Source organism: Marmota flaviventris, chromosome 16, assembly GCF_047511675.1.
Source record: "Marmota flaviventris isolate mMarFla1 chromosome 16, mMarFla1.hap1, whole genome shotgun sequence".
Taxonomy (NCBI): Eukaryota; Metazoa; Chordata; class Mammalia; order Rodentia; family Sciuridae; genus Marmota; species Marmota flaviventris.
Genome location: NC_092513.1, coordinates 67,489,638 through 67,515,608, shown reverse-complemented (window position 1 = coordinate 67,515,608; position 25,971 = coordinate 67,489,638). Strand labels below are relative to the sequence as shown.

At 39.4% G+C, this 25,971-nt stretch overlaps 1 protein-coding gene across 4 annotated transcripts in view; it reads left to right on the top strand.

Annotated features, from left to right (window-relative positions):
- Positions 1-248: 248 nt before the first annotated feature.
- Positions 249-25,971, top strand: part of Vapa (VAMP associated protein A) — a 37,567-nt gene continuing 11,844 nt past the window's right edge. For 2 of the 4 annotated variants that reach the window (XM_071602476.1, XM_071602474.1), the window contains exons 1-5: positions 5,266-5,286; positions 5,834-5,894; positions 19,917-20,069; positions 22,875-22,978; positions 23,399-23,479. In XM_071602476.1, coding sequence (XP_071458577.1) covers positions 5,281-5,286; positions 5,834-5,894; positions 19,917-20,069; positions 22,875-22,978; positions 23,399-23,479 — 405 coding nt within the window. In that variant the 5' untranslated portion in view covers positions 5,266-5,280. Of the gene's footprint in view, positions 564-5,265; positions 5,287-5,833; positions 5,895-19,916; positions 20,070-22,874; positions 22,979-23,398; positions 23,480-25,971 lie in introns of those variants that run through there. The other 2 variants (XM_071602475.1, XM_027920687.2) reach the window with 2 other exon arrangements.

Below are 25,971 nucleotides of genomic sequence, written 5' to 3'. Positions count from 1 at the left end.
CGCAGGTCCTCTAGGTTCAAACTCCAAGCTCGACGTGACGGAGGACCGTGCCTTTGCCGTGCGCGGCGCCCCGCGGCGGCCCTCTGAGCCCCGCCCCGTCCCCTGTCACGCCCGTTCCCTTGACAGCGGGCGCCGGGAGCGGCAGGCGGGAGTGCGCAAGCGCAGCAGCCCGTGCCGCGCAGCACCGGGCTGGCTCGGGGGCGGGGCGCGCCTCCGCCAGGGCGCGCACGTAGGCACGCAGGGGCTGTCACGTGGGGCGCCGAGGATCGCAGTGCGCGTGGCCGCGGCGGCTGGTGTGGGGTTGAGTCAGTTGTGAGACCGGAGCTGCGGACCTAGCGCCGGCCACCGGAGCCGCGACAGGGCGACAGGCATCGAGGCCCAGGCGCCCGGAGCTGGCCCCGTCCTAGCGCGGCCGAGCGGCGCCGTCGTCCCGCCTAGCAGCACACCGCCGCCGCGGGCGCGCCCCCGCTCTGCGCTGCCTCCGATGGCGTCCGCCTCCGGGTCCATGGCGAAGCACGAGCAGATCCTGGTCCTCGACCCGCCCACAGACCTCAAATTCAAAGGTGGGCGGCGGGCCGCGGGCTGACGGGCGGCGGCGGGCCTGGGCGGCCTTGCGGGCCGCGCCGCGCCCGGCTCCCCCTCCGCGGCGCCGGCCCGCCCTGGCCGCGGCCGCGCCCTCCCCGCGGCCCTCCCTCCTGTGGCCCCGCGCGGCGCGGCGCGGCGAGGCCCGGCCAGGCGCGGCGGAGCGGGTGGAGGCGCCGCCGCCATCTTGCCGCGCGTCCCGGGCCGAGGCGGCGGCGGCCGGGCGTGGGCGGCGGGCGCGAGCGCCGGGCGGGCGGAGGGCGGTGCAGTGCGGGCCGTGCGGGCCGCGCCGGCGGGGTGGGGCGGCGCCGTGCGGAGGGCGTAGGGCCGGCGCTTGCCCCCGCCCGGCCCCGGCGACGGGTCCGGAGCCGCTCTCCCGGAGCGCGACGAGGTGTCGCTGGCCGTGCCGCCCCGCGGGGAGGGAGCGGAGTGCCCGTGACCTTCGTGGAATCCGGGCCGCTCGCGCCGCGCGGTGGAGGGGACTTGGGGGACGCCGGGGAGTGGCTTTGTTCCTCACGTGTCGAGGGCGCTAGTGGAGCCCGAGGGCAGTTAGCTAGCCCTGGCCGGCTGCGGGCGACGCCGGCTGGGAAGACAGCGGAGGGTTCAGCTCCGGAACGAGGCGGAGATGGGTTTTGCGAGGTGCCAAGCATTTCCAGGGGTACACGGAAAATCAATTACCACTGGATTGCGTCCAAATAATTACAACTGGGTTGTTAACACAGGAACATTTTTAAGTAGTTTTAGGAATTAAAAAACGAACTTTGGTTCTGGCATTCTCAGAATGACATTCACGTTGCGGGCTCTGAGTGGGAGCCAGCGAACTGCTTGTGAGCCGAGGGTTTAGTTTTAACTCGGCTCTTAATATTCCGAGGTGCGGTGAGTGCACTTAGTTGCAGCAGACTTGTGTTCGTTGGGTGATTTTGCGTAGTTTTATCTGGGGCAGAGATCTGAAAGGTCTTGAGATGACTTTCATTAAAGCAGCCCTTACCTTAAGCATAAAGAATTTAATGTGAACCTCTATGATGTGTTTTTCGAGTGTAGTTTGCTTTTACGTTTTGACAGGCTTCGTTTACAGAGGAACTTTTTCCGACCAGTAGCCATGAATGTGTGGTCATTAGGAATCTCTCAGAAGCCTCTAAATCTAAAGCTAGTTTTAGGCCAGGAAATGCCTACTACAGTTTCAAGGATTCTCTAGCGAAGTTGTAATGTTGTCATAGGGAGTAAGTAGTGCAGAAGCAAGTTTAAAAAGGCACCCAAACCCACCCTGCACGGTAACTTTCAGGGGTGAGGTAAGTTTAAGAAAAAAAAAAACATAAAACATTACATGGTCTTATCCCTATGTGTCATTCTCTTTGGGTATTGAAAAATCATAGCTAGGACTCCAGAAGAGGTTGTTCTGTGTGACCATTCTGAGTTATAAAGAACTCCAAGACTGGTGAGAGGGACAGAAGAGAGACAGATGACAGGCGTTCACAAGCATGTCGGAGGAACCCAGCCCTATTTCCCTGGTTAAGGAGGTCTTCAAGGAAGATTCTTTTCAGCTGCTGGGGAAGGTTGGCAAGGGAGTGGTTGAGTAAGCACTGAAGGGAGAATGCCAAGCCCATCCTTGAAAGTCCAGGAGTCTGTGCTTCTGTTTAAAGGTGGGGGGATGGGGAGGATGGAGGGGGGAAGAAAGAGAAGGGTGAAATAGTTGACATTTGGTGCCAGCTGATTTTTAATGTCACTCTTGTAGTTAAAGGTAAATAGTTGGGATGGAAACCTTTGTTTTTTGAACAGCTCAGCACTAAGTGGGGAGACTTGGAATCTACAGTGTTTGTGCTCAGTTTAATGATGGTGTAATAAAATTATTTAACTGACTTGAGTCAACCTACAACTTTTTAGTTTAAGTGAAGGTCTGTTACAAGATAGTTTTGCAAAATCCAGTGGTCATCTTCTAGTAGGTTTATTTTAATTGTTTTGATTCTACATTTGACTAAGATAACTTCTCCAGGAGTGTCTCATTTAATCATTCTGAAATTGGGTGGTTTTTTTCTTTTATGTGCATTATATGATCATCTTGAGATGAGTTTTCAGCACCTTGTACAATTTTGGAGAAGTTGGTAATAGGAAGTTTTCTGCATACCTCAGTATTTTGAAAAAATTATATTGTTTTTTATGTAATCAGTAATATGCAGAAGTGCTTTAACCATGGCAGTGAATTCTGAAGTAGATCTTTGGCCATGTTAGTAAAAAGACCAAGATATTTATCTGTTTTTCTTTAAATTGTGTGATTAAACCCTGGCAGGAATTTGATTTGGAATTTAGATTTGAAATTTGGTATTTTATGTGGAACTAATTTTTTTGTTTAAATTTTTTACCTCATAATGTTTCTTCCTTTGTGTTAGGCAGCATTTTATTTTTCTGTTAGCAGTTAAGGAGGAAAATTTGAAGAAAGTTTAGAAAATGCTAAAACAAATTCCAGATATGTTCTTCCTCTTAATTATCAGGGAGAGTAGGAAAATAGAACAAAATCATTGTGATGAAATGGCCCATAACAATACAAAGCAAGAATAGAGCTGTCAGAGGGATCAGGGACCTGTACACTTGGAGTAAGAAGTAGCACAGCGAGGAGAAGAATACTCTACTGAACAGTTAGCATACTTTCAGGTGGTTCTAGAAGACCCTTCCATTTCATATTGGCTACACCAAACCTTTGGGGTGACCCCCCCCCACCACTTCCTTAAAACATAAAGTGTCATCTTATTATTCCAAGTGTCTCTATTGTCAAGTATCTCTGTTGTCCACAGGATAAAATTTTTCGTATGATTCTTAAGCTGCCCCCTCTGGAACACCTGTCCATCTGCAGCTATCCATATTTACATCCACAGTTTCTTGCCCTGATACAGAAACACCTCTCATCTCTAAGATTCTTGGTTCCTTTTTTTTTTTTTTTTAAGCTAGTTAAGGTAAAATCCCTTGTGATTCATATTTAGACTGTGTTCCATCAGATATTTTCCCTCATGTTTTCAGCCACTGGCCTCTTCCTTTTAACACATAAGTACACCAAAGTCTTTCATTTTGAGAATAAGCAAATAAAATATTTCCTTGACCTGCAACTCCTAGTCTGTGCCCTTCCTGGTTTTTTGTTTCTTTTGCATTCAGACACATAGTCCACATTCAGTATCTCTCTGGCTCCTCACCTCTCTTCACTCCTCAGTCAACTGTAGTCATGTCTGTCGTGATAATTATTGATTGCCAACTGCATTGATCATTTACAATTTTTTTTTCTCGCTTGACCTTTCTTTGGCAGTTAATATTACCTATGATTTTTTTAAACCCAATTCTTGACTTCTACAACATTGCCTTCTAATTTTCTTCTTTGCTCTTTTTTTAAAAAAAATCTTATTATGTCCTTTTTCTTAAATGCTGTTTTAGACTCTAGCTTGATTTCATCTTTATCTCATTCTGAGTTATCCTTATTTTGAGGTTTTCTCTTCTGTACATTCTGATATACACCCAAATTTGTATTTTAATTCAGACTTTAGTCAAGAATGCATACTCTTAACAACTTATTGACCATTTGAATTTGAATATTCCTTAGATGCTCATAATCAACATTTAGTACTTTCCCCCACTGCTTAAGCCTACTCTTTTTTGTGTGTATTTATTTTTCCACTACCCCCATATTTGTATATTTTTAATTTTTATTTTTTAGTGACACAATTACTCATACAGGAGACATTTTGACTTTGCACACCTAATAATTAAAATGTTTCTGCCTTGACCCTGTCCCCTTTAATGTATCTCTGCTTCTAAATTGATTTTTAAATTCATTCAATCATGAATCTAATTAATTAGTTAATGTAATTGCATTAAATTTGAGTGCTATATGCCAGATAAGTATTTGAATTATAGTTGTGAGCTAAACACAATCCTTGTTTTCATGGGGTGATTCTAAGGGAGAGATGTATAATAAACCAATATTGAGATGAATGAAATGTAGCTATGAAGATGTGGTGCTTTGAGAATTTAAGACAGGGGACTTGGATCTGGTCTGGGAAAGCTGTCCCAGTTGAACTGAGAGTGCAGGAACAAGCAGAAGTTACTTAGAGGAAGAAGAAAGGAGAATGCATGTGCAAAGACCCTGTGGTGGGAAGGAACCTGGGAGTTTGAAGACTGAAAGAGGTCAGTGTGGTATTCCATTTGTTAATGACCAAAATGAGCTAAATGAGGAGATTCATTTTTATCTCAAGCCACTGATGGATTCTTTTTTTTAAGTTTTAATATTTTTAGTTATAGTGGACACAACACTTTTATTTATTTGTTTTTATGTGGTGCTGAGACTTAAATCAGTGCCTCACACGTGCTTTTCAAGTGCTGTACCACTGAGCCCAGCCCATTGATGGATTCGTAAGTGTACCATGTGGTATGGGAGGTGCAGTAATGGCAGAGGAACTCCAGTAACATCAGATCCGTGGTTGTATTTTGCAATGCAAGTCAAAATTAAACGTGAGAAAGAAAGAGCAGGCAGCAGCCGCAGTCCTGGCCAGAGGTGCCACAGGACTGAGGAGTGGCGATGGGAAATTCAGAGGTCACCACAGTGAAATTTGGGGTCTTTTAGACATGGGCCTATAGAAGGGCTGAAGTCATGGGATGCTCTTCTGGGATTTCTACTTCCATACCTGGTGGTGCTGTCCCAGCGAAGAAACTGGAGTCTGGATGAAGGTCAGTTGTGTTTCCTTTAGGAGCATGTGGGAGGGGGTAGGGGGAAGATCAAGGTCTCATTAGGTGAGATTCATGTGTTTAGGTCCTTTCAGGATATTCTGAGAAGGTACCCAGTAGGCCTGTGGTTATAGGGTATGTTAACTCAAAAGTGACATCTGAACTTTGGGGGAGATTTCCTTATTTCAGATGATTATCTCATCTTTTCTTCTTGGTCCTTTTCTCTGCAGTCATTTCTTTAGATTGACTTCCACACCACTGCAAGAACTACTCTCTGAAAAAGTAAAGCCTGATGTTGTTGCTCAATAGGTTAAAGAACAAGTATTTCCCTTTATGTGCTTGGGAAAGTCCAAGATCCTTGCCTACCCCTCTAACCTTAGGGACTACTTTCTCTTCTGCCCTAACTGGCTGTATGAAACCATTTTCCCAAACACTTCAGGCTGATGCGAGACGTTTGCAAGAGCTCTTGCACTTTACCTTGGAATAATGGCCTGCCTCTTATTTGTCAGGCAGTCTGCAGTTCAAGACTCACTTTTGTGATGTTCCCCAGGTTCAAGATGGTCACTGTCTTTTTCACGCCACTGCTGAAGCTTGTGCTTACTACAACAATGGTACTTTTCACATTTCACATTAATGGTACTTTTTAGTATTTATGCTTACATAATTTTCTCTCCCAGATTATGCTGTGAGGACATACCCATTTCTATTTATCTTTGTATCCATGGTAACAAGATCTGGCATCATAAATAATCGCCCAGCAAATGCTTATTGGATTTATAAAACTTAGATGATTTCACCTATAATTCCCATTTTTAAAAATCTTGGATTTTTTTTTCCCTCAGGTTTTTCATCTTCCTGTTGCAAACAGTTGTGTTTTTTAAAATTTTGTTGTTCCAGAAAGTAGTTACTGGAGTATTTTATAAAGAGTTGACTAACCTCATAGGTAGATGGTTTCAATTTTGTACTTTTTGTAGGTGATTTTTTGCGTGTTCTGGCATTCACTGTGTACAAAAAGAAAATGGCATTTTTCTATGAAGTGGAAAAATAGAAATGTCTTCCACTACCTCCATCAGTGGTTTTATATCAGTGGTTTTTACTTTCTGTGGCTTCAGTTTCTTCTGACCAACTTGGGTCCCAAAAAATTAAATGGAAAATTCTAGAAATAAATAATTCACAAGTTTAAATTTCATGCGATTTTGAGTAACGAAACGAAGTCCTGTGCTGTCCTGTTCTGCTACCTGGGACCTGACCAGTCCCTTTGGGTGGCAGCATCTCCATACTGGATGTGGTGTCTACCTGTTAAGTCACTGGAGAGCTGTTTCCTTATCAGGGTGTGGCTATTGCAGTGCTTGTGTTCCAATAACCATTATTTTGCTTAATAATGGCCCTAAGGAACCAGAGTGTGGGGTCCAGGCAGTTCAGATGCTGAAGAGAGTTCATAAAGTGTTCCTTTAAGTGAAAGGTGACAACTTTTGACTTGATGACAGAGAAATAAAATCATATGGTGAGGTTGCTAAGATCTACCATAAGAAAAAAATCATGTCTATGAAAATTTAAAGAAGGAAAAATAAATTGTGCTGGTTTTGCTGTAATACCACAAAGTATAAAACTGTGTGATAATTGCTTAATTAAGATGGAAAAAAGCATTAATTACAAGGTTTGGTACTTTTCTCATTTCAGGTAATCCCTGTGGGTCTTGGGACATATTCCCCAAGGATGGTGGGGATCTACTACATACAAGAATGGGGAAAACTTGATTTTAAATTTTTCAAAATTTAGTGTTTTCTGATTATTAGTGTTGGTAATATCATTGTTTATTTACTGTACCAGTTCTCCTCTTTTAAAAATTCAATTTTACTGTATATATTCAAGGTATATAACGTGATGCTAATGGGATACATAAAGATGGTAAAATAGTTACTTTAGTGAAACAAATTAATATATCCCTTCATTTCACACAGTTTGTTCTTTCTCTCATTTTATTTTGTGGGTAGAGCCACTTAAATCTACCCATTTAGCTGCAATCCTAAGTACAGAAAATTTTTATGTCGGTGTTGGTCATGTTGCGCATTAGATCTAGACTGGTTCTGATACTTGGTACCCTCTGACTTTCATCTCTCCATTTCCTCTCCCTGTAAGTTTCCCTGAAGGCTTTTTTAATGGGGCAGTGCTGATGTGTGGAAACAGTCTCTTAGCAGACATTTTTTAACATTTTCTCATAGGGTAGGTATTCCCCGTTTCTTTCTCTTGCCTTTGCATCTTTTTTATTTTTATTTTTATTTTTTGTACCAGGGATTGAACCCAGGGGCACTTAACCCCTGAGTCACATCCCCAGCCCTTTTTAATATTTTCTTTAGAGAGACAGGGTCACTCTTGAGTTGCTTAGCGCCTCACCATTGCTGAGGCTGGCTTTGAACTACGGAGCCTTTGTATTTTACCTAAACTACTCAATGAAGTCTTAGTTGCTTTTCAGAGGTAAGAGAGTCTTGCTTTCTTTGAAGCATGAAAACATTCATAAAAATACTATTATTTGCAAATGCTTGTTCACTGGGTTTATTAGAACTGAAATATGACTGATTACTCAGTTAAAAATTTAAATTTGCTTAGTATGGTAGGGCATGCCTGTAATCCCAGCTAATCCTAGCATCTCCAGAGGAGGCTGAGGCAGGAGGATTGGGAGTTCAAAGCCAGTCTCAGCAAAAGCAAGGCGCTTAAGCAACTCACTGAGACCCTGTCTCTAAATAAAGTATAAAATAGGGCTGGGCATGTGGCTCAGTGGTTGAGTGCCCCTGAGTTCAATCCCTGGTACCAAAAATAAGAAAAAATTTATAAAAACTTTTTATAAAAATGTACAAACCTATCTGCCTTACCTTAATATAAATTTAATCATTAACATTTTATCATACTTATTTGTGTTTGTGTTTGTATAATAAAACAAATCTTGTCCTTTTGAGTTTGCATTTTCTGACAACAAAAAATGGGAAATTTTCTTTGTGTAATCATGTTACTGTTATCATCTGAAGCCAGCACTGATTTTTTTTTTTTTTCTTTTGGTACTGGGAATTGAACTCAGGGTTGCTTTACCATTGAGCTGCATCCCCAGTCCTTTTTATTTTGTTTTTTTGAGACAGGGTCTTGCTAAGTTGCCCAGGTTGGCCTTGAATTTATGATCCTTCTGCCTCAGCCTCCCAAGCTGTTGGAATTGTGGGCCTGCACTAACTCTTTAACAGCATCTGTTTAATAGGTTTGTTGATTTTTTTTTTTTTTTTTTTATGCTATTGTTTCTGTTTTTCGGTGTGCATTGCATTTGGTTGTCATGTGTCTAAATCTTAGGCAGTGACTTCCGCTGCCTTTTTTAAATCATGCCATTGATTTGTTGAAAAGACCCCGTCAGTTGTCCAGCAGAGAGTCTCAAATTCTGGATATATCTTACATGATTTTTTCATAAGTTTTGAGGTAGATTCAAGGGCTGGATTAGATTCAGGTTTCAATATTTTGTGGTAAAAGTGCTTCGCAAGTGGTATTGCTTCATGTTTATACTTCTGGTAATCCGATGATCAGTGGTGACACCCTTATCTCCTGTTGGAAAGCTGCATAAATATGAGCCGTTTTTTATAAGGAGAAAAAAGGTCAGAAAGCAAAGAGTGTTAGTTAGCAGTCTTTAGCCCAACTTCAGGATTAGGGTGTCTTGTTTTCATCCATTTTCCTTTTCTGTGTTTTAAGACAGTTTCTACAGAGAATTTGTAGCTCTTTTTATAATATAATAAACAAGATAATTGATTTACTCAGTTTGATAGCTTTGAGAGATTGAAACAAAGGTTTTGTTATATATTCTTTTCATTAACAAGTATTATGTAGTCTGAAATCTTTTGTAATAAAGGTCTGTAAAGGTAAATAAGAAACAAATCTAATGTTTACAGCTACCTGTGTAAGTTGTTAGACTCTTAATAGTCACTTGTCAAACCCTAACAACAACAAAAAGTAAAGCCGGGAGGCTGTGAAGGAGGGGCCTTGTGCTCGTGCTGGAAATTGCCAGAACCACAGTCTTGCACACAGGCCACTTGAGAGGATGTCTGCCCAGCAGCTGCCTATATGGCCTTGAACTGCCACCATCTTGTTATCAAGCCTGGTAGCCAAGGGTTATTGTTTCAAGATAATTTATATGACGCTCCTTATTTTGCCTTTAAAACTTGGTGCTTGTCTCAGCCCCCTTGAATACACACATTGTTTATTTTGGCCAGACTGTTCCCATTGCAATGCTACTTACAAATGTATTTATTAATCTTTGGAGAATCTGTTTTTGAAGTTGACACATCCAATTACAATTCACAAATCAAATCCAGATAAAAGTAAGTTTTATTAATAAATACTTAAAACAGTTAAGTCACAGTTACATAAATGTGTCTTTTGCCTCTTATCCTTGCTATCAGTTGGTGGTCCTGTGAGGGAATCTTAGTAGATGGATTTGGGGATATGTACTTCTCTCAGAATGGCTCCTGCCCATGATTATATTAAAGCCAGGTAGGTCTGTTTATAAAGAGTGTCAATTGCTTCAGTGAGCAGCTTGTTCTGCATTATTTTTATAAACTGAAGTATGTGTCAGAATTATAAAGTTGAACATTTTTCAGAAATCATTAAGTCCAGTCTTGTTGAGTAGTTTTTTTTTTTAATTAGAAGAACAAAATCATGTGTAAAGGATTATAAAAAAAAGTCGACTCTATTCACAGATTCTACATCTGCTATTCAACCAACTGCTTGAAAATATTTATAAAATAATATGTGTATATTGAACAAATAGACTTTTTTGTTGTCAATTTTCCTTAATAGTATAACAACTATTAACATGGCATTTATATTGTATTTGGTGTTGTTAAGTAGACCTACTTAAAGAATAGGGGAAGCTGTGCATAGGTTAATGCTTGACCATCTTGTCTCTGAGCAAGTCCCCCATGTGGACACAAGGAAAGGGACACGAAGCATGGCACGAGCTGACTGTGACATTGTGGTGCCTTATCTTTAAATACAGCTATCAGCAGGTGGTGGGAGGCTATAGACTTTGAGACAGTGGCCAGTTTGAGCCACTCCAAGCAGAAGCATCCTGTTGAGAGAGGCAGAAAAAGGGCAAAGAGATCTGTGGTCCCAGGAATTCCCTTCTCTTGAACGCAGCTTCTTCCTGTGAGGTCACTGAGCTTCATTTGTGCCAATGAAATTGTTTTTATCTTTATACAGTTTTCTTCTTCACAATAAAAACATATCTTTGTTAAATAATATTGGACTTCATAATTTCTGAAAGTACATTTAACTTTGTGATTGTGTAACATTTCACTTTATAAAAATAATTTAGACCAATGTCTTAATAAAGTAAACCTACTTTTAGACATTATTTTTGATGACATGAATCATTAGTATACTGTAGTGTGCTTAGTTGCTCTTCTCTGGCGTTTGGGATGTTTCTTATAACTTGACCTGTGAATGTTTGATAAATTCAGGTTTAAAGGGAGGAAAAGTTCAGTTAACATGCATTTTTTCTTTTTTAAGGATGTGATTAGATTGAATTATTAAGAAAAATATGGATGTTAGAAACAGAATTGCTATTATGAGAGAGGGTTTTAAGAGAATCAGCTCATAATATAATTAGGCAAGTTGCTCATGGCCTTTGATTTGACAGCCTTTAATTTTGTAGCTCTGTATTTTCCATGTGTGTGGATTGTGCATATATGAATATATGCATATATACTTTTAGTACTCTGTAATCTGACATGGAATGGAGTGACTGCCATACGTTAAGGTATACAGTATATATAAGTTTTATAGTGTGTTTCCTACTTGCTTTGTTTTCTCTGTGAAGAAAATTTTACTTATTCCTTTATAAAACCTATAGGGAAGAGACATCTGTTGGTCTTATTTTTCTAAGCCTCATGTTTCCACTGCCAAAATCCTGAGTAACACAAACTTTGGAAGATCTGCTCTTTTGAATCTTTGGAAGTTTTCCCTTAGGACTTTACAGATTAAAAACTTTATGAGCAAATGAAGTTAATAAGCGCACAGGCTTAAAAGTCCCTTCTGATTATAAAACCATGCTTAATATGGAAAGTTGAATAGATAAAGCAAATAAAAATTACCTAGTTGTACCACCTAGAACTTAGAAATAACTACTGTTTACATTTTGATAAATTTCTTTTGTTTGCTGGGCATAAATGTACTGTGAGCATTTTTCTCATGTTATAAATATTTGCCTCTAACAACAGCTTTAGATTATAAATTGATAAAAATGTGTTTTTCACATTCTCTCAAAATATCCATTTCCTTCTGTTTGCTTATACCCTCCTATCTAGATCATAAAAATTAAACTTTTATTGTGGACCACCTGTTTTTATTTTAGTTGAGGTAGTCAAGTTGCATACACACATTGAATGTTCAGTCTTTGACACAAGCATTGTTATTTTTCAAAAATTTTATGTATGCATACATATTCTTTTTCATTTAGAAAGTTAAAGAATAGGACAGTTTTGTTAATCCCAAAGTGAAAGGGTTATAGACTGGGCCAGAGAGGTTAAGTGATTTGCCCAAGATCAGTCACCTGGTTAATGGTTTTAGAATTTAAAAATACTGCATTATACTTTTTTAAAAAAAAGTCATAGGGCCTCGATAACAGAAGCTAGCTTCTCTCTCTCTCTCTCCAAATTTTCCAAATAAATGAAGAGAATATAGTTAATTTGGTTTAAGTATTTTTATTTTAACGTGAAGGTGATGGAAGCATATTTAAGTATTTGTCCAGACAATATTATCCTGTGTGGAAGTGGTATGAAAGGAACAAAGGACCTGGCCCCTGCCTAAGTAGCTGCTTCTGAACTACAATTTTAGGTCTGTAGAGTGGAAAACTTTTTTTTTTTCCCTCAAATGACCACTTCTATAGTAAATGGATTTTGGAGATTTTTTTTTCATGATAAATTCTGAAGCTGCTGATTGGTTTATTGGTTATATAATACAGTATGAATAAACTGGGCAGTAAGCAGTTTAACTAAAGCTTTTAAGTATTTAGAAGGTTAAGAAAAACAATGAGGTCTTGCTTTTGCTCTAATTTCAGGATCTATGCTTTTGTGATTAGGTTAGTGATATTTTATAAAGGAGTTTTTAGTACTCTAAGAACCTGTCTTTTTGAGTAGAAGTAGAGCTCGTTTGTCTCTTCAGAAGCTGGGGCTGCTTGTTTGTGCAGCAGTGTGTGTCAATCCTCCTTCCTGTACAGGCCTGGTTCTGACTGCTGGGGATGTGGCCAGGAGCATTCATACACAATTTCTGATTCATGAATAAGTGCCAGCTGCTGTAAAAACTTATTACTGTCATTGTCACTGCCGTGGTTACTGTGGAAATTCTTAGTAGATAATCCATGTATTATACAGTATATGTTATTATTTTACAGTATGTGTTTCATAGTGCATAATTGTTCTACGTTAAAGTTAGAATGGTACATATTTAGTAGCAGTATAACCATTGTGGAAGTGGGAAACTGTTTAGTGAGTGGTAGTTGTTTGCCAGAATCTATGGGGAGCATCCTTACCTATGTCGCCGCAGCTGCATGAGTTATGTATTGAAGCTAAGCATCCGACGTTCTCCCAAGGGCTTTATCTTTCCTGTTTCAGTAAAGGTCGGATGAAAGTAAAAATGTAAGGGTTGGAATAAATGATTAATGGAGACCTAGAGTCATAACATTTGAAACAAAACATGCATACTTTTGTTAGTTTTTTTTTTGCATGTTAATTAATAATTATTTATGTGGCCATTCAGTTATACTGCTAGTGTTGGTTCACTCAACAAGTGGATATTGAGCAGCTACTGTAAGTTAAAGCCTGTGTTCATTACTCCAGTTTTTTGGAATGAATTTATTATTTCTTGGGGAGCTTATAATGAAGGACATAAGACAGTAATGAAGGAACATGAGACAAGCCATGAGATAGGTACAGATTATATTTGGTACTAGTTGTATGGTCAGCCATGTGTCTCCTTGTATTTATTCTTTGGTTCATTGCATTTGGTGCTGTTAAGTATCCAGAAGCCATTGGCTTGGTCTGCACATCATTGGCAAGAGCTTGGAAATAAGTTGTCAAGAATTGTGAAGGGACTAGAAATTTGGATGTTGCTAGGAGATATGAGACACCTGAGTTAGACAGTAGACTTGATCGTGGTCCTAAGAGCTGTGTGATCTTTATATTTGTGTTGGTTTTCCTCACCCACTTCAAGTTCCATGGTGGTGACGCAGTTCAGTTGGATGTTATCCCGGGATCTTAAAATGGACTGTTTTTAATAATTGTTTCCTAAATGTTAAACTAAACAAACATTTTGGGAAAATGACAGGTCTTTCTTCCTTTATAGGAATTCAGTTTCAGAAATTCTCAGAACATTACTATTTATTTTCTACAAAAATTGCTTCAGATGTTCACTTTCATCAAAATTGCTTTTAAGCATTTTTCAATTTTTAAGAAATTACAGTAATCAGCTTTTTAACAATATTCTTTTATTCTAAAGAAAAATCTGAAAGTTAAAATTATCAAAAAATATACAGTGACCATTCAGAGTTGAGAATTAGAAAATTGGCCAGTATTCCAGAAAGCTTTGCTTGTACTTTCTTCTCATTAATCACCCCCTCCTCATGCTATACGTCTGACTATCATTTGGACTTTTATGGGAACCACTTTCTTGATATTCCCAACGGCTTAACCATCTAAGCACTGCAAAGCATGAGTTTTCATTTAGTAAAGCAGGAGATTATTGGTTTAATGCAGTGGTTCTTTAACACTGTTTGACCCCATATTTCATTTTTATGGTTGTATTTCATAACATTCCTTTCACTATTTCAAAATGCAATTCATATGCAAAATTACATATCAACATCCACAATTAAAATTTAATATAATGCCCTAAGTATGTATAGTATAGGGGAGAAATAAAAAGGAAATATTTTAGTGAAAACTGTATTTCAATGTTTAAATGTTTGGACATGAGCACAATAGTAGACACAATAAAGTAGTGAGATGCTTGTACCTACTTGTAATGGGTTACTTATATTTAAGAGAAATATGACAAGTTGCTGAATAGTGCTGACAGTTTTAACGTTGATAATCAGAACACTCATGCATATTGGTGGAATCATGGGAGTGCGGTGAATGCTTGCTGATAGAGAAGTGTTGTCTTGGTGAATTAAGTATCACGAGTGGTGTTGGTAGAATGATTTTCTGTAATGGTGAACTTTTAAAGTTTTTAAGAAAAGAACAAAAATTTTGTTTTATATAACAGAGGTATTCTTAGAAAAAGATTTTTCAACCAATATGAGTTTTCAGAGTGTTAGTCAACTTTCCATTACTTAAACAAATGCCTGAGTTAATCAACTTAGAAAGATTTATTTTCACTCACAGTTCTGGAGGTTCCTGTCCACAGTCGATTTTGCCTGGTTGATTTGGGCCCTTGGTGGGGAGCATGTAGTGGTAGGATGGCCTGGTGGAGTGGAGGGCAAGTGATCTGGGAAAGTGAAGAGAGGAGGGAGAGCCCTATGGTTCCCAGTGACCTCGAGACCTCCCACTGGGCTGCACTGCCTGAGATCTCACCAGCTCTTAACTGCACTGTCTTGGGGACCAGGCCTGGGACGTGGGCCTTTGGGGGACACTGCAGACCCAAACTTCAGCAGGAAGAGTGTTTGAACATTTCATGGGATGCGGACATAGTATTGTGTCGGCCTGCCTGGGCATGGCAGAGTCTCCGCCATGCTGAGGTCTTCCACCTGCCCTGCTGTACCACCCAGTCATAATGCCAAACAAAACACCTTTTAGTGCAGTGATATATGAATGGATCTGTTTGTAGCACTTCAGTAAGTCATGGATTTCTCATTGCTGAAGCTCCATATAGGTAGATTTCACCAAGTCTGTTTCACCAGCTTCACGTGGGTAGGGGTGACACAGCTGACCCCTTTATAAACCTTCTCTTACTCTAGCTACCCATAGAAATCAGTGTCCAGCTTCTGTGGATATGTGCTGAGTGTGTTTGCCTGTGGTAGGAAGCAGCTTTCATGATTCTCAAGGGCTCTGCATCTCACAGAAGCACCAGACCTGTTTTTTAGGCTCTGAAACCTGGTGGTTATTATATTCCTGGTGGTCAAGACTTGGCTGATTTTCTATTTAACCAGGAAAATGGGCTCAGACTGTGAGCTGTCTCCTGGAGCGACACTCTTGGAGAGGCTTGCTTAAAGGAAGATAGTGCAGAGAAAATCTCAAATTTACTTGTTAAGTGGCTTTATTAGATAGATAATTTTACATTTGAATCATAAGGTTAACATGTCTAGTTAAGGATTTTGTTTTTAAATTGGGGAGAGTTTTTTCTCTTGCCACAGTAACTTGTTTTTAATTTTAATTTTTTAAAATTTATTCCAATTAGGTATATATGACAGCAGAATGCATTTTGATTCATTGTGCATAATTGCAGCACAACTTTTCATTTCTCTGGTTGTATGCGATGTAGTGTCGCACCATCTGTGTAGTCAATTGTACCTAGGGTAATGATGTCTATCTCATTCCACCATCTTTCCTGACCCCATGCCCCCTTCCCACCCTTTTGCCCAATCACAGTTCCTATGTTTTTCCCCTGCTTCCCACCCCCTTATGGATCAACATCCACTTATCAGAGAGAACATTCAGCCTTTCGTTTTTTGGGGATTGGCTTACTTCATTTAGCATGATATTCTCCAACTCCATCCGTTTACCTGCAAATGCCATAATTTTATTATTTTTTTAATGCTGAGTAATATTCATTGTGTATATGTACTCAGTTTCTTTATCCATTCATCTATTGAGGGGCATCTAGGTTGCTTCCACAGTGTAGCTCTTGTGAGTTGAGCTGCTATAAACATTGATGTGGCTGCGTTTCTATAGTATGCTGTTTTTAACACCATTGGGTATAGACTGAAGAGTGGGATAGCTGGGTCAAATGGTGGTTCCATTCCAAGTTTTCTAAGGACTTCTCCATACTGCTTTTTCCAGATTGTTTGCAAAAAATAAAAATAAAAAAATTTGCAGTCCCACCAGCAGTGTATGAGTGTGCCTTTCCCCCCACATCCTCGCCAAAACTTATTGTTGTCGTTTGTGTTCTTGTTGACTGCCATTCTGACTGGTGTGAGATGAAATCTTAGAGTAGTTTTGTTTGCATTTCCCTAATTGATAGAGATGTTGAACAGTTTTTCATATATTTGTTTGATTGATCATCTTTTGAGAAGTGACTGTTCAGCACCTTCGCCCATTTATTAATTGGGTTGTTTTTCTGGTGTTAAGTTTTTTGAATTCTTTATATATCCTGGAGATTAATGCTCTGATGTGCATGTGGTAGAAATTTGCTCCCAAAATGTAGGCTCTCTCTTCACCTCTTTGTTTCTTTTGCTAAGAGAAGGATTTTTAGTTTTAATCCATCCCATTTATTGATTCTTGATTTTATTTCTTGTGCTTTAGGAGTCTTGTTAAGGAACTCGGGGCCTAATCCCACGTGATGGAGATTTGAGCCTATTTTTTTCCTCTGTTAGGTGCAGGGTCTCCTCTGGTCTAATTCCTAGGTCCTTGATCCACTTCGAATTGAGTTTTGTGCATATTTATGAAAGATAGGGGTTCAGTTTCATTTTGCTGCACATGGCTTTCCAGTTTTCCCAGCACCATTTGTTGAAGAGGCTGTCTTTTCTCCAGTGTATGTTTTTGGCACCTTTGTGTAGTATGAGTTAACAGTATTTATGTGGGTTTGTCTCTGTCTTCTATGAAGACTACAGAACAATAAATGAAATTGAAGAAGACCTTAGAAGATGGAAAGATCTCACATACTCTTGGATAGGCAGAGTTAATATTGTCAAAATGGCCATACTATCCAAAGTGCTATACAGCTTCAACATGATTCCCATTAAAATCCCAACGTCATTCCTTATAAAAATAGAAAAAGCAATCACGAAATTCATGTGGAAAAATAAGAGACCCAGAATAGTCAAAGCAGTCCTTAGCAAGAAGAGTGAAGCAGGAAGCATCACAATGCCAGACCTTAAATTAATTATACTATAAAGCTATAGTAACAAAAATGGCATGGTATTGGCATCAACATAGGCATGTTAGTTTTTTTGATTTTAATTTTTTGTCTAGAAAGACCAGAATCTATAATCCCTGGAGATTTATAATCACTAATAGCAATATCATAGCTTTTTAAAAAAATTATTTATTTTTATTCCAGTTTGTTATATATGACAGTAGAATGCATTACAATTCATATTACACCTATAGGGCACAATTTTTTCATATCTCTGGTGGTACGCAAAGTATATTCACACCATTTGTGTCTTTATACATGTACTTTGGATAATGATGTCCGTCTCATCCCACCATCTTTTCCACCAATATCATAGCATTTAAAGACTACTGAAGAATATATCTAATTCTTAGGGATTTGATGAAAAATAACATGGTGGTTTTTAAAAAATTACCTGTCTTATTTTGGATAATTATTATATATTCAACTTGCAATTATAAAATCTAGGATTGTTCAGAATTAAATTTTTTTGAAATGATTCTTTTATCCTTTTACTAAGAACTTAGGCTTTTTAAAAATCCTGTCTGTGCTTGCTGTTAATGTTAGAGTCCTAGTCAAAATAGTGCTGCAAAATTTTTATACTCTTGATTATCTGTAGTGACTTATGGGGCTTTGAGAATGTTAAGAAATGGAATTTGAGACCTAGTTCTATAAGTTTCAAAATGTTTTTGTGGATTCATGTGGTAAAAAGGACAGATGGGAATTTTCTTCTTTATTCTTATACCAGTTGTAGAGTAGAGCTGTTAACATTTGTTTTTCAAAAAATGCCAACAACTGAGGAACAGCGCAGGGGTGAGAGGGGTCTACAGACTGGACGATCATCTTCACCATGTAATTCAGCCAGCAGTTCAAAGGTCGAATGTATAGTGTGTGTATGAATGTGTATGTATGCATGTCTCCCCAAACAAGCCGACCTGTTCTATCAGATGGATTTTACATAAAAATGCTTTCTTTTCTCAAATAGTTCTCTGCCTTTTACATTTTCTTCTCATTTCTGTCTCTTGCCTCTCATCCCAATTCCAGATCTTTATTTCTTAGAAAATATTTTTAACTCACAGACTAAGCATCGGATGAAATCACTGACTTCTTTACTTAAAATGACTTTCCTTAAAATCTGAACTTCATACTTGAAGTCGGCTTTATCTCCTGTTCCATTGGGCAGCACTGTGTTAGTGTTCACATCTTCCTGATGCCACTTCTTGTCTCCCTTTAAGTCTTTGTCTTAGATAATTTTGTAGCATTAACAAAATGGCATAGTTGGAGAATTTTCTCAATTGGAAGTTCCATAATATGAATATTTTAAATTGGTTATAAAATGCTTATTTTTGTTCATGATTTAAATGAAGAAAAGGTAACCCTTACAGTAGTTTTCTTTTGTTTTAACCTTCTAACCTTTTTTAAAAAATGTTTATTTTTTAGTTATAGGTGGGCACAATATCTTTATTTTATTTTTATGTGGTGCTGAGGATTGAACCCAGTGCCTCACGCATGGTAGGCCAGTGCTCTGCTGCTCAGCCCCAGCCCCAGCCCTTTCTAATCTTTTCTTGTTTGTTTTTTCTTGGTTCTGGGGATCCAGGGCCTCTTGCTTGGCAGGCTCTGCCACTGAACTACCTGCCTCTCTTTTTAAAACATCACTTATAACTAACTGATTCTTACTAAAATCATTCCCGATTGTGTTTTCACAGTTTAGAGTGTGAGGTTATTGCTTCCCATTGGAACAGTTTTTTAAGCTGATCTTCTGATCCCAAATTAACAAGTAATTAATTTTGCTGTCTAAATTAATCCACACAATGCCTTTGACTTTTCTTTAAGAGCACAGTATCTGTAATCTTTCCACCTTACCTCCCTTGGAAGTGGGTGTGCTGATTTAACTCAGACAGGGCTGGGTCGGGGTTGAGGAGGAGAAGCAAGAACGTTGTTGGAGGTGGAGTGGGGCCTTCAGATGTAGAGTTTTGCAGTGGGTGCCTACTAAAGTAAATTTGAAAGATTGGCACTGGTTTGAGGACCATGGGGATTGAACTCGGGGGCACCTGACTGCTGAACCACACCCCTAGCCCTATTTTGTATTTTATTTAGAGACAAGAGTCTCACTGAGTTGCTTAGTGCCTCGCTTTTTGCTGAGGCTGGCTTTGAACTTGTGATCCTCCTGCCTCAGCCTCCTGAGCTGCTGGGATTACAGGTATGCACCACCATGCCTGCCCTGATATTTTCATTATGTGGTAAGGACATATTATAACTATGCAGTTGTGGGCTTATTTCATAGATTGAAGCTTCCAAAAGACTTTCAAAAAATAGAAATAATTTATGTTCACTGTAGGTTTGTAAATAGTGCTACGAAGTGAAGAAAACAGATTTGTAAGATCTGTTTTATCTTGAGAATAAGATAAAACACCTGGAGAAAGGTGCTCTTGGCATTTGGTAACATTTATATGTGTACAGACATTAATTCATAAATTAGTTATATTTATTAAGTTTTGGATATTGCTTTTGTTGTTGTGAATTCAACAAATTTTTTCCCCCTTTAATCCTCACAGGCCCCTTCACAGATGTAGTCACTACGAATCTTAAACTCCGAAATCCGTCCGATAGGAAGGTGTGTTTCAAAGTGAAGACTACGGCACCTCGGCGGTACTGTGTGCGGCCCAACAGTGGGATCATTGACCCAGGGTCCACTGTGACTGTTTCAGGTGGGAATCTCATCCTGAAGTCAAGGCAGTTGTGAATGTTGACATTTTATGATTGTGTCAAATTTGCTTTATCTAATGGTGTTTGATCTGGAGGGACGGACACAGTTTTTAAAGATGTTCTGTTACCTTCCTGTATGCAGATTGCCACAGAAAACTTCTCACCTTGTGTGTGCGGGGGTGTGAGGCTAACTTGTCATAATTGCCAGTTTAAAACTTGGTGTCTGGATTCCTGCACCTCACCACTGCATTGCTGCCCTTGTTTTGTCTTTGAAAAATGACACCGTTTTGGTAACTAGATCACTACATAGTACACATTATGAGCAGCTGTGGAAGTGTTCTAATTCTTTTGCTTAAAATTGTGCAGTGCCTCTTTTTTGCCTTGTTGTATTCAGTGACATGAGTCTTTACGCCTGATATTGTGTTAACAATGTCTTGGAAATTTTATTTTTATTACTCTTTTTTACTGTTTCAAAGTGTACTTGGTTCTCCCCAGATAGAGGCCCCTTCCTCCTGCTGTGGAGTATGTACTGGTGCTGTGGTTAACACCTCTGTGGATTGTTTCTTTTCTTCCCAAGGTTGTGCTCCTTGACTGCCTTCTAGGCAGCTGGGAAACGGAGAATCATGTCTTCCTGGTGGGGAGCCCCTTAGGCCTCACACGATCCGAGATTGTCCTCTACTTTTTCTTGTGTAGCAGTGCTCAGTACCCACTGTGTCGTAGATGGCCCGTGGATTTTTACCCTCTCCCACATGAGCACCTCCAGGGTCATAGCCTAGAGGTGTGTAAATCCTTATGAGTATTCCTAAGATGCTGAGAATTCTCTACTGATTTTCTAGTTTTTAAGCCCACACCAGATTAAAAATAGCAAGTTATACCAAGAATGAGAGCCTGGAGCAGACCCACTAAGACCCTTTTAGAAGTAGAACCTTACTGCAAGGCAATTATGGGCAGTCTTGGTGATACCAGACCCTCAAGGCACAACCTGGAGGAGGCTCTGCAGCTGATGTTCCTAGCCCCTGGGTTGAGGTGGCCTGGGAGAAGTGTTTTCAGCTGTGCTTGCTCAGGCAAACCCAGAGCTCTTGGGAAAGTGTGTGGGGAGTATGGAAGAGGAACACACGTGTTCTGCACATTGCTGTCTACATCTGTAAGCTGTCAACTGCATTGGGAGAAGGTGGAATTATTTCAGTCCATGTGGTTAAAAATGGTTCTTTGGTGCAGCGAATCCTTATGTATCCCTAAAACTATTGCTTTGAGGGTTTCATATTGCTGAAGTCTTACTATATTAATGTTTCTTTATGAGAGTTGATACTACTTCCAGAGTATTTTCTTCATACCTGGATTGTGAAAAGCTCTAAACTAGTCATGGCTGCACTGGTTTCTAATTCCTCCCCTCCAGCTAGCAGTTAGGCTTTTCTAGGGCTGAGTGTGGAGTCTTTCCACCAGTCCTTCATACCTCTGCTTCCTCTGGCAGCCACCTGCACACCTTATGCCACATGTTCATTTCATTTTCCCCTTTCTGTCCCTGTTACACATAGTTTTGTGGATTTGCTCTTCTGATCTGTACACACTTACGTGTATTTTTGAGATTGATTTCTTTTTATCATGTGGTCTGCACTTCTTTTAAAGAGTGTACATTGTAAAGTTATACCAAGTTTTACATTTTCTTTGTATCTGTGGACTTGTGGTTCCTAGTGATGAGCCTGTAGTGATGGGTTGGTGAAGTACTGGTGTAAACTGAGGCATCTATCTGGTGCATTTTCTGCTGCTATGGATTTGGCCCTTAAAAAGAATCTGAACCATGAAGGGAGTTAATGGGCTTCACAGACAAACTTTATAGATAAATTTGTCTTATATAATAGATATTTCTTCCATTTGTCTTTTTGAAGATACTGCTGTAGATTTTAGAAACAATCTAAGGATTAGTAGGGAAAAATTTACATGATACCCTACACATATATTTTTATAATTGTTGATTTCTTCTTTTTTTTTATTCTAGTTCTGGGGATTGATCCCAGGACCTTATACATGCTAGGCAAGTGCTCTCCCACTGAGCTACACCCCCAGCCCTTGTTTATTCTTTGTGATTTCTTATTTTGGATTTATAAGTTTGGCATGACTTAAAACCACTTGGAACCTCTGAGCACCCTTATAGCCTATAGATAATCATAAGTGCTTAAAAAAATGAGAATATTATTTGTTGGGACTCCAGAATAAGTTCTATACTTCAAGAGCTTCTGATTTTCTTTTGTACCTTGTTTTCTTAGAATCAGATTTAAACAAATAGGTAGGCTCTTTCTTGAGTAACTGTGTATTTAAAATCCATTTAAGAAATATTAGTTATGTTAAAACAATATATGAAGGTGAGCTTTAAAGTCACTGAGTATTTCTCCCGTATCTCAAGTTGGACAACTATCCCAGTTGAGATAATTATCGAATACTGAAATGAAGCCTAATCCATATTATAAGTAGTTCTGATAAACAATTACTAGATTTAATATATCTTACAAACATAATAGCAGTTGATGTTAGCAAAGTTTTGAAAATATCACAAACTTCAGTGTAGAGGGGTCAGTTATAAGTCATTGTTATTTGTTTATTTGCAGGTTATCAAAGAATTAGCAAATCAGAAAAGCAGACAGTTTAAATATAATTGGAATCCATACAGTAGCTTCTAGATGCCAAGTGTAAACAGTGCAGCAGGAGGGCTCTTGGCCCGTCTCCTGCACCTTGGCCTCTTGCTGAGGCACTGGGGGGAGTGGTGAACAGGCCAAGGCAGAAGGCAGAGTAATGTGTCCTTTTTTCTTCAGTGATGCTGCAGCCCTTTGACTATGATCCCAATGAAAAGAGTAAACATAAGTTCATGGTGCAGACGATTTTTGCTCCACCAAACACTTCAGATATGGAAGCTGTGGTAAGTCTAAAAGAAGTTCAACAGAATTTATTTTGGCGAATGTAGTTTTATATTGTAGGTTTTGTGTAGCTGTCAATAGGGAAACCTGATTTTTAAAATAGTAAATGTGTAAGTCTGTCTGTTACAGAAAATCCTGGTTAGTCTCAGGGAAGAATTTCGAAGTAATATTTCTTAGCCTGTAATTGCTGGTGGTGTCAGTGTGATTTTTTACCTGACAGTGATGGTAGGCCTGGGATCACCTAAGAGTTCCGTGAGGTTGGCGGGTACGTAGTGCAGCAGTGTTGCTGTCTTCTCTGCAGAGAGTCGTGTGCTCTTCGGCACTCTAGGCAGCCTTACTGGTTCTTTAGTTGTCCCTTAGGTAGCACCTGTCTGCTGAGCCCTGAGCTCTTTTGTCTCATGTCTGGTTTTGTTTGTTTTCAGTGGAAAGAGGCAAAACCCGATGAATTAATGGATTCTAAATTGAGATGTGTTTTTGAAATGCCGAGTGAAAACGACAAGTTGGTAAGTAGTTAAGTGTAAGAAAATTGGACCTTATTGACCTTTGTTAGATTCTTTGTTTTTTTTTGCTTCTGTTTTTGACCTTTAGAGTATATGTGCTATGGCTAGTCCACTTAATGAAACTTAGTGCTTTTTTAAGTTCAAACAAGGTGATATGCTTTTTTCATAACCTTTTGCTCATCCAAGAAAGAAAGAAATACTCACCTCTTTGGTCCAAGGTGCAGAATGGGGACAACTTATTTAATTCTAAGTTTTGGCCACTTAAACCACTTCTAGTTCTCTTTTAAAATGAGATGCATACATATATAAGTATATTTAGGGAATGGATATAAGCTGCTTTTTGGCAGCTACATTTTGGAAGTCTTGGGATAAAGAATTTAATTTATATGGATACATATTTTTGCAGGGTTTGGCCTTTCCCAAATACTGTGTTCACTTTTGTTTTTGGTCAAAATCGATGTGATTTTATTTATTTATTTTTTAAACATTCCTTTAGTTGTTGATGGACCTTTATTTATTTATATGTGGTGCTGAGACTTGAACCCAGTGCCACACATATTAGGGAAGCGCTGTACCACTGAGCCACGACCTCAGCCCATGATTTTATTCTTTAGTAAATAATTTTTTGTTGCCTTTTGATGAGTATGAGGAAAATAGATTATTGAGGTCTGAGTTGGTAGAGTGTTCAGGAAGATCAAAATCAAACCATTAGTCTGTGAATGTGTATAGCTGTTTTGAAAAACTCAGAGTTAGAAAAACACCTAGAAAAGCAGGCAGGATTTACTACAGCGAGCCCCTGTGAACCTGTTACCATCTCAAATAATTACTTGTTCGTGCTTGATCTTATTTAATTAAACCCTACTACTTCCCATCACTTGATTGGTTCTAAGGCAAATCATAATTTCATCTGTAACTATTTTAATGCATATTTTTCAAAAGATTTTTTATAAGGATAAAAGTGTTTTAACATGAAGACCATTATTATGCCTTTAAAATTTGTTTCATGAATATCAAACTGTCCAGGAAGCATTCACATTTTTCTCATACCAGATTTTTTTTGCAGTTTGTTTGAATCGAAGTAAACGTAAAGTCTCAATGGTATTATGGATGAGGTGTGTCTTACGTCTTGTCATCTTGAGGTCCCTCCCTTTTTCTAATAAGGGAACTTGTTTGCCTCTAGACTTTTCCCCACATTTGGTCTTTGCTGTTGCATCCTCACAGCCTCATTTGACTTTGTCTGTCCTTGGCGTTTCCTAATTGGAACTTGGGTCTGGTGCCTGATGAAATCCAGCTTTGTTGTGCTGAGGGTAGGACTGGGCAGGACCTGAAGGCGCTGTTCTCGCTAGGAGGCACAGCACCACAGCCTCTCCCTCTGGTGAGAGTGGTTCTTATCCAGCATCCCCCCAGCGCAGGCAGCATGCCAACACTGGTAGGTGGGGAGCCTTGCTGCATGCATCTGTGTAGATGCTGCTCAGTTTCATACAGTGCACTGGATAATGGCTGTGACAAGGATTTGCCCAAAACATCAGTAATATTGAAATTGTATTAGTTCATTTAAGGTTCTTTACAAGTGATGTTTTGTTCCTACTTGATGTACTAAGAATTCTTATAGTGAGAAACTAGTGCTCATCTAACATTTGGTGATTGAATGATTTGAGTTTATAGGGGCAGTATATTCTCTTACTTACAGGTTTAAAAAGGTGAGTCGATTGGCAAGCCTCCCTGTGGTGATGCAGTCCTCCTCTTCCTCACTTATACTTTCTATACTGTTAAAACCATGGGTTTAAATAGAGGAAGGTTTGGATTCCTTTCTGTTGTTGTTGGCTCTCAGACTGGTTGGGAGGAGGTTTTGCAAGTTGATCTTTGGTCCCTTTGACAACTGCTAGTCTTTGGTACTTTCTTGGTGTCTAGCATGGCAGGGTCTTTCCAGGCCTAGACCTGAGCCACCTGTTCCTTCAAGGAGCTCAGGGCCCTCTAAGTGCAAGATGGCACATCTAGGGTGAGATTGATTTTGAATTTTATTGGCATTTTTATCAAACCATTCTTCTGACCAAGATGAGAGGGAGACCCGTTTGTCATTTGAAGGTACTCTTTCACATGGCAGAGTTTTAGTGGTAAAATCATGTCAACACATGACGATGTGGGTCCTTTCCTTTCTTTAATGATTGCATTTTGTGGTTAGGATATGTTTTTGAAGATTTTTGAATAATTCAGAATATGAAAATTGTATTACTGATTCTAAGAAGAGTGGGTAGGTATTTGTATGAGCCAGCTGAAGTAGTGTTTTGATACAGTAGCACTGTAGATATGGGTTATGACTCATGGCTCGTTAGCCTTGCTCTTTTGATTTTTGATGGACATTCTTTAATTATTGAAACTCACTTTCAGTTTTTTCATATAAAATGAGACATACCACTTTCAGATTTGTCAAATAAAAATGTGTGAACATCGTGTCTATATTTTATACAGGCTTGAGATGACCTTCATTGATGAGT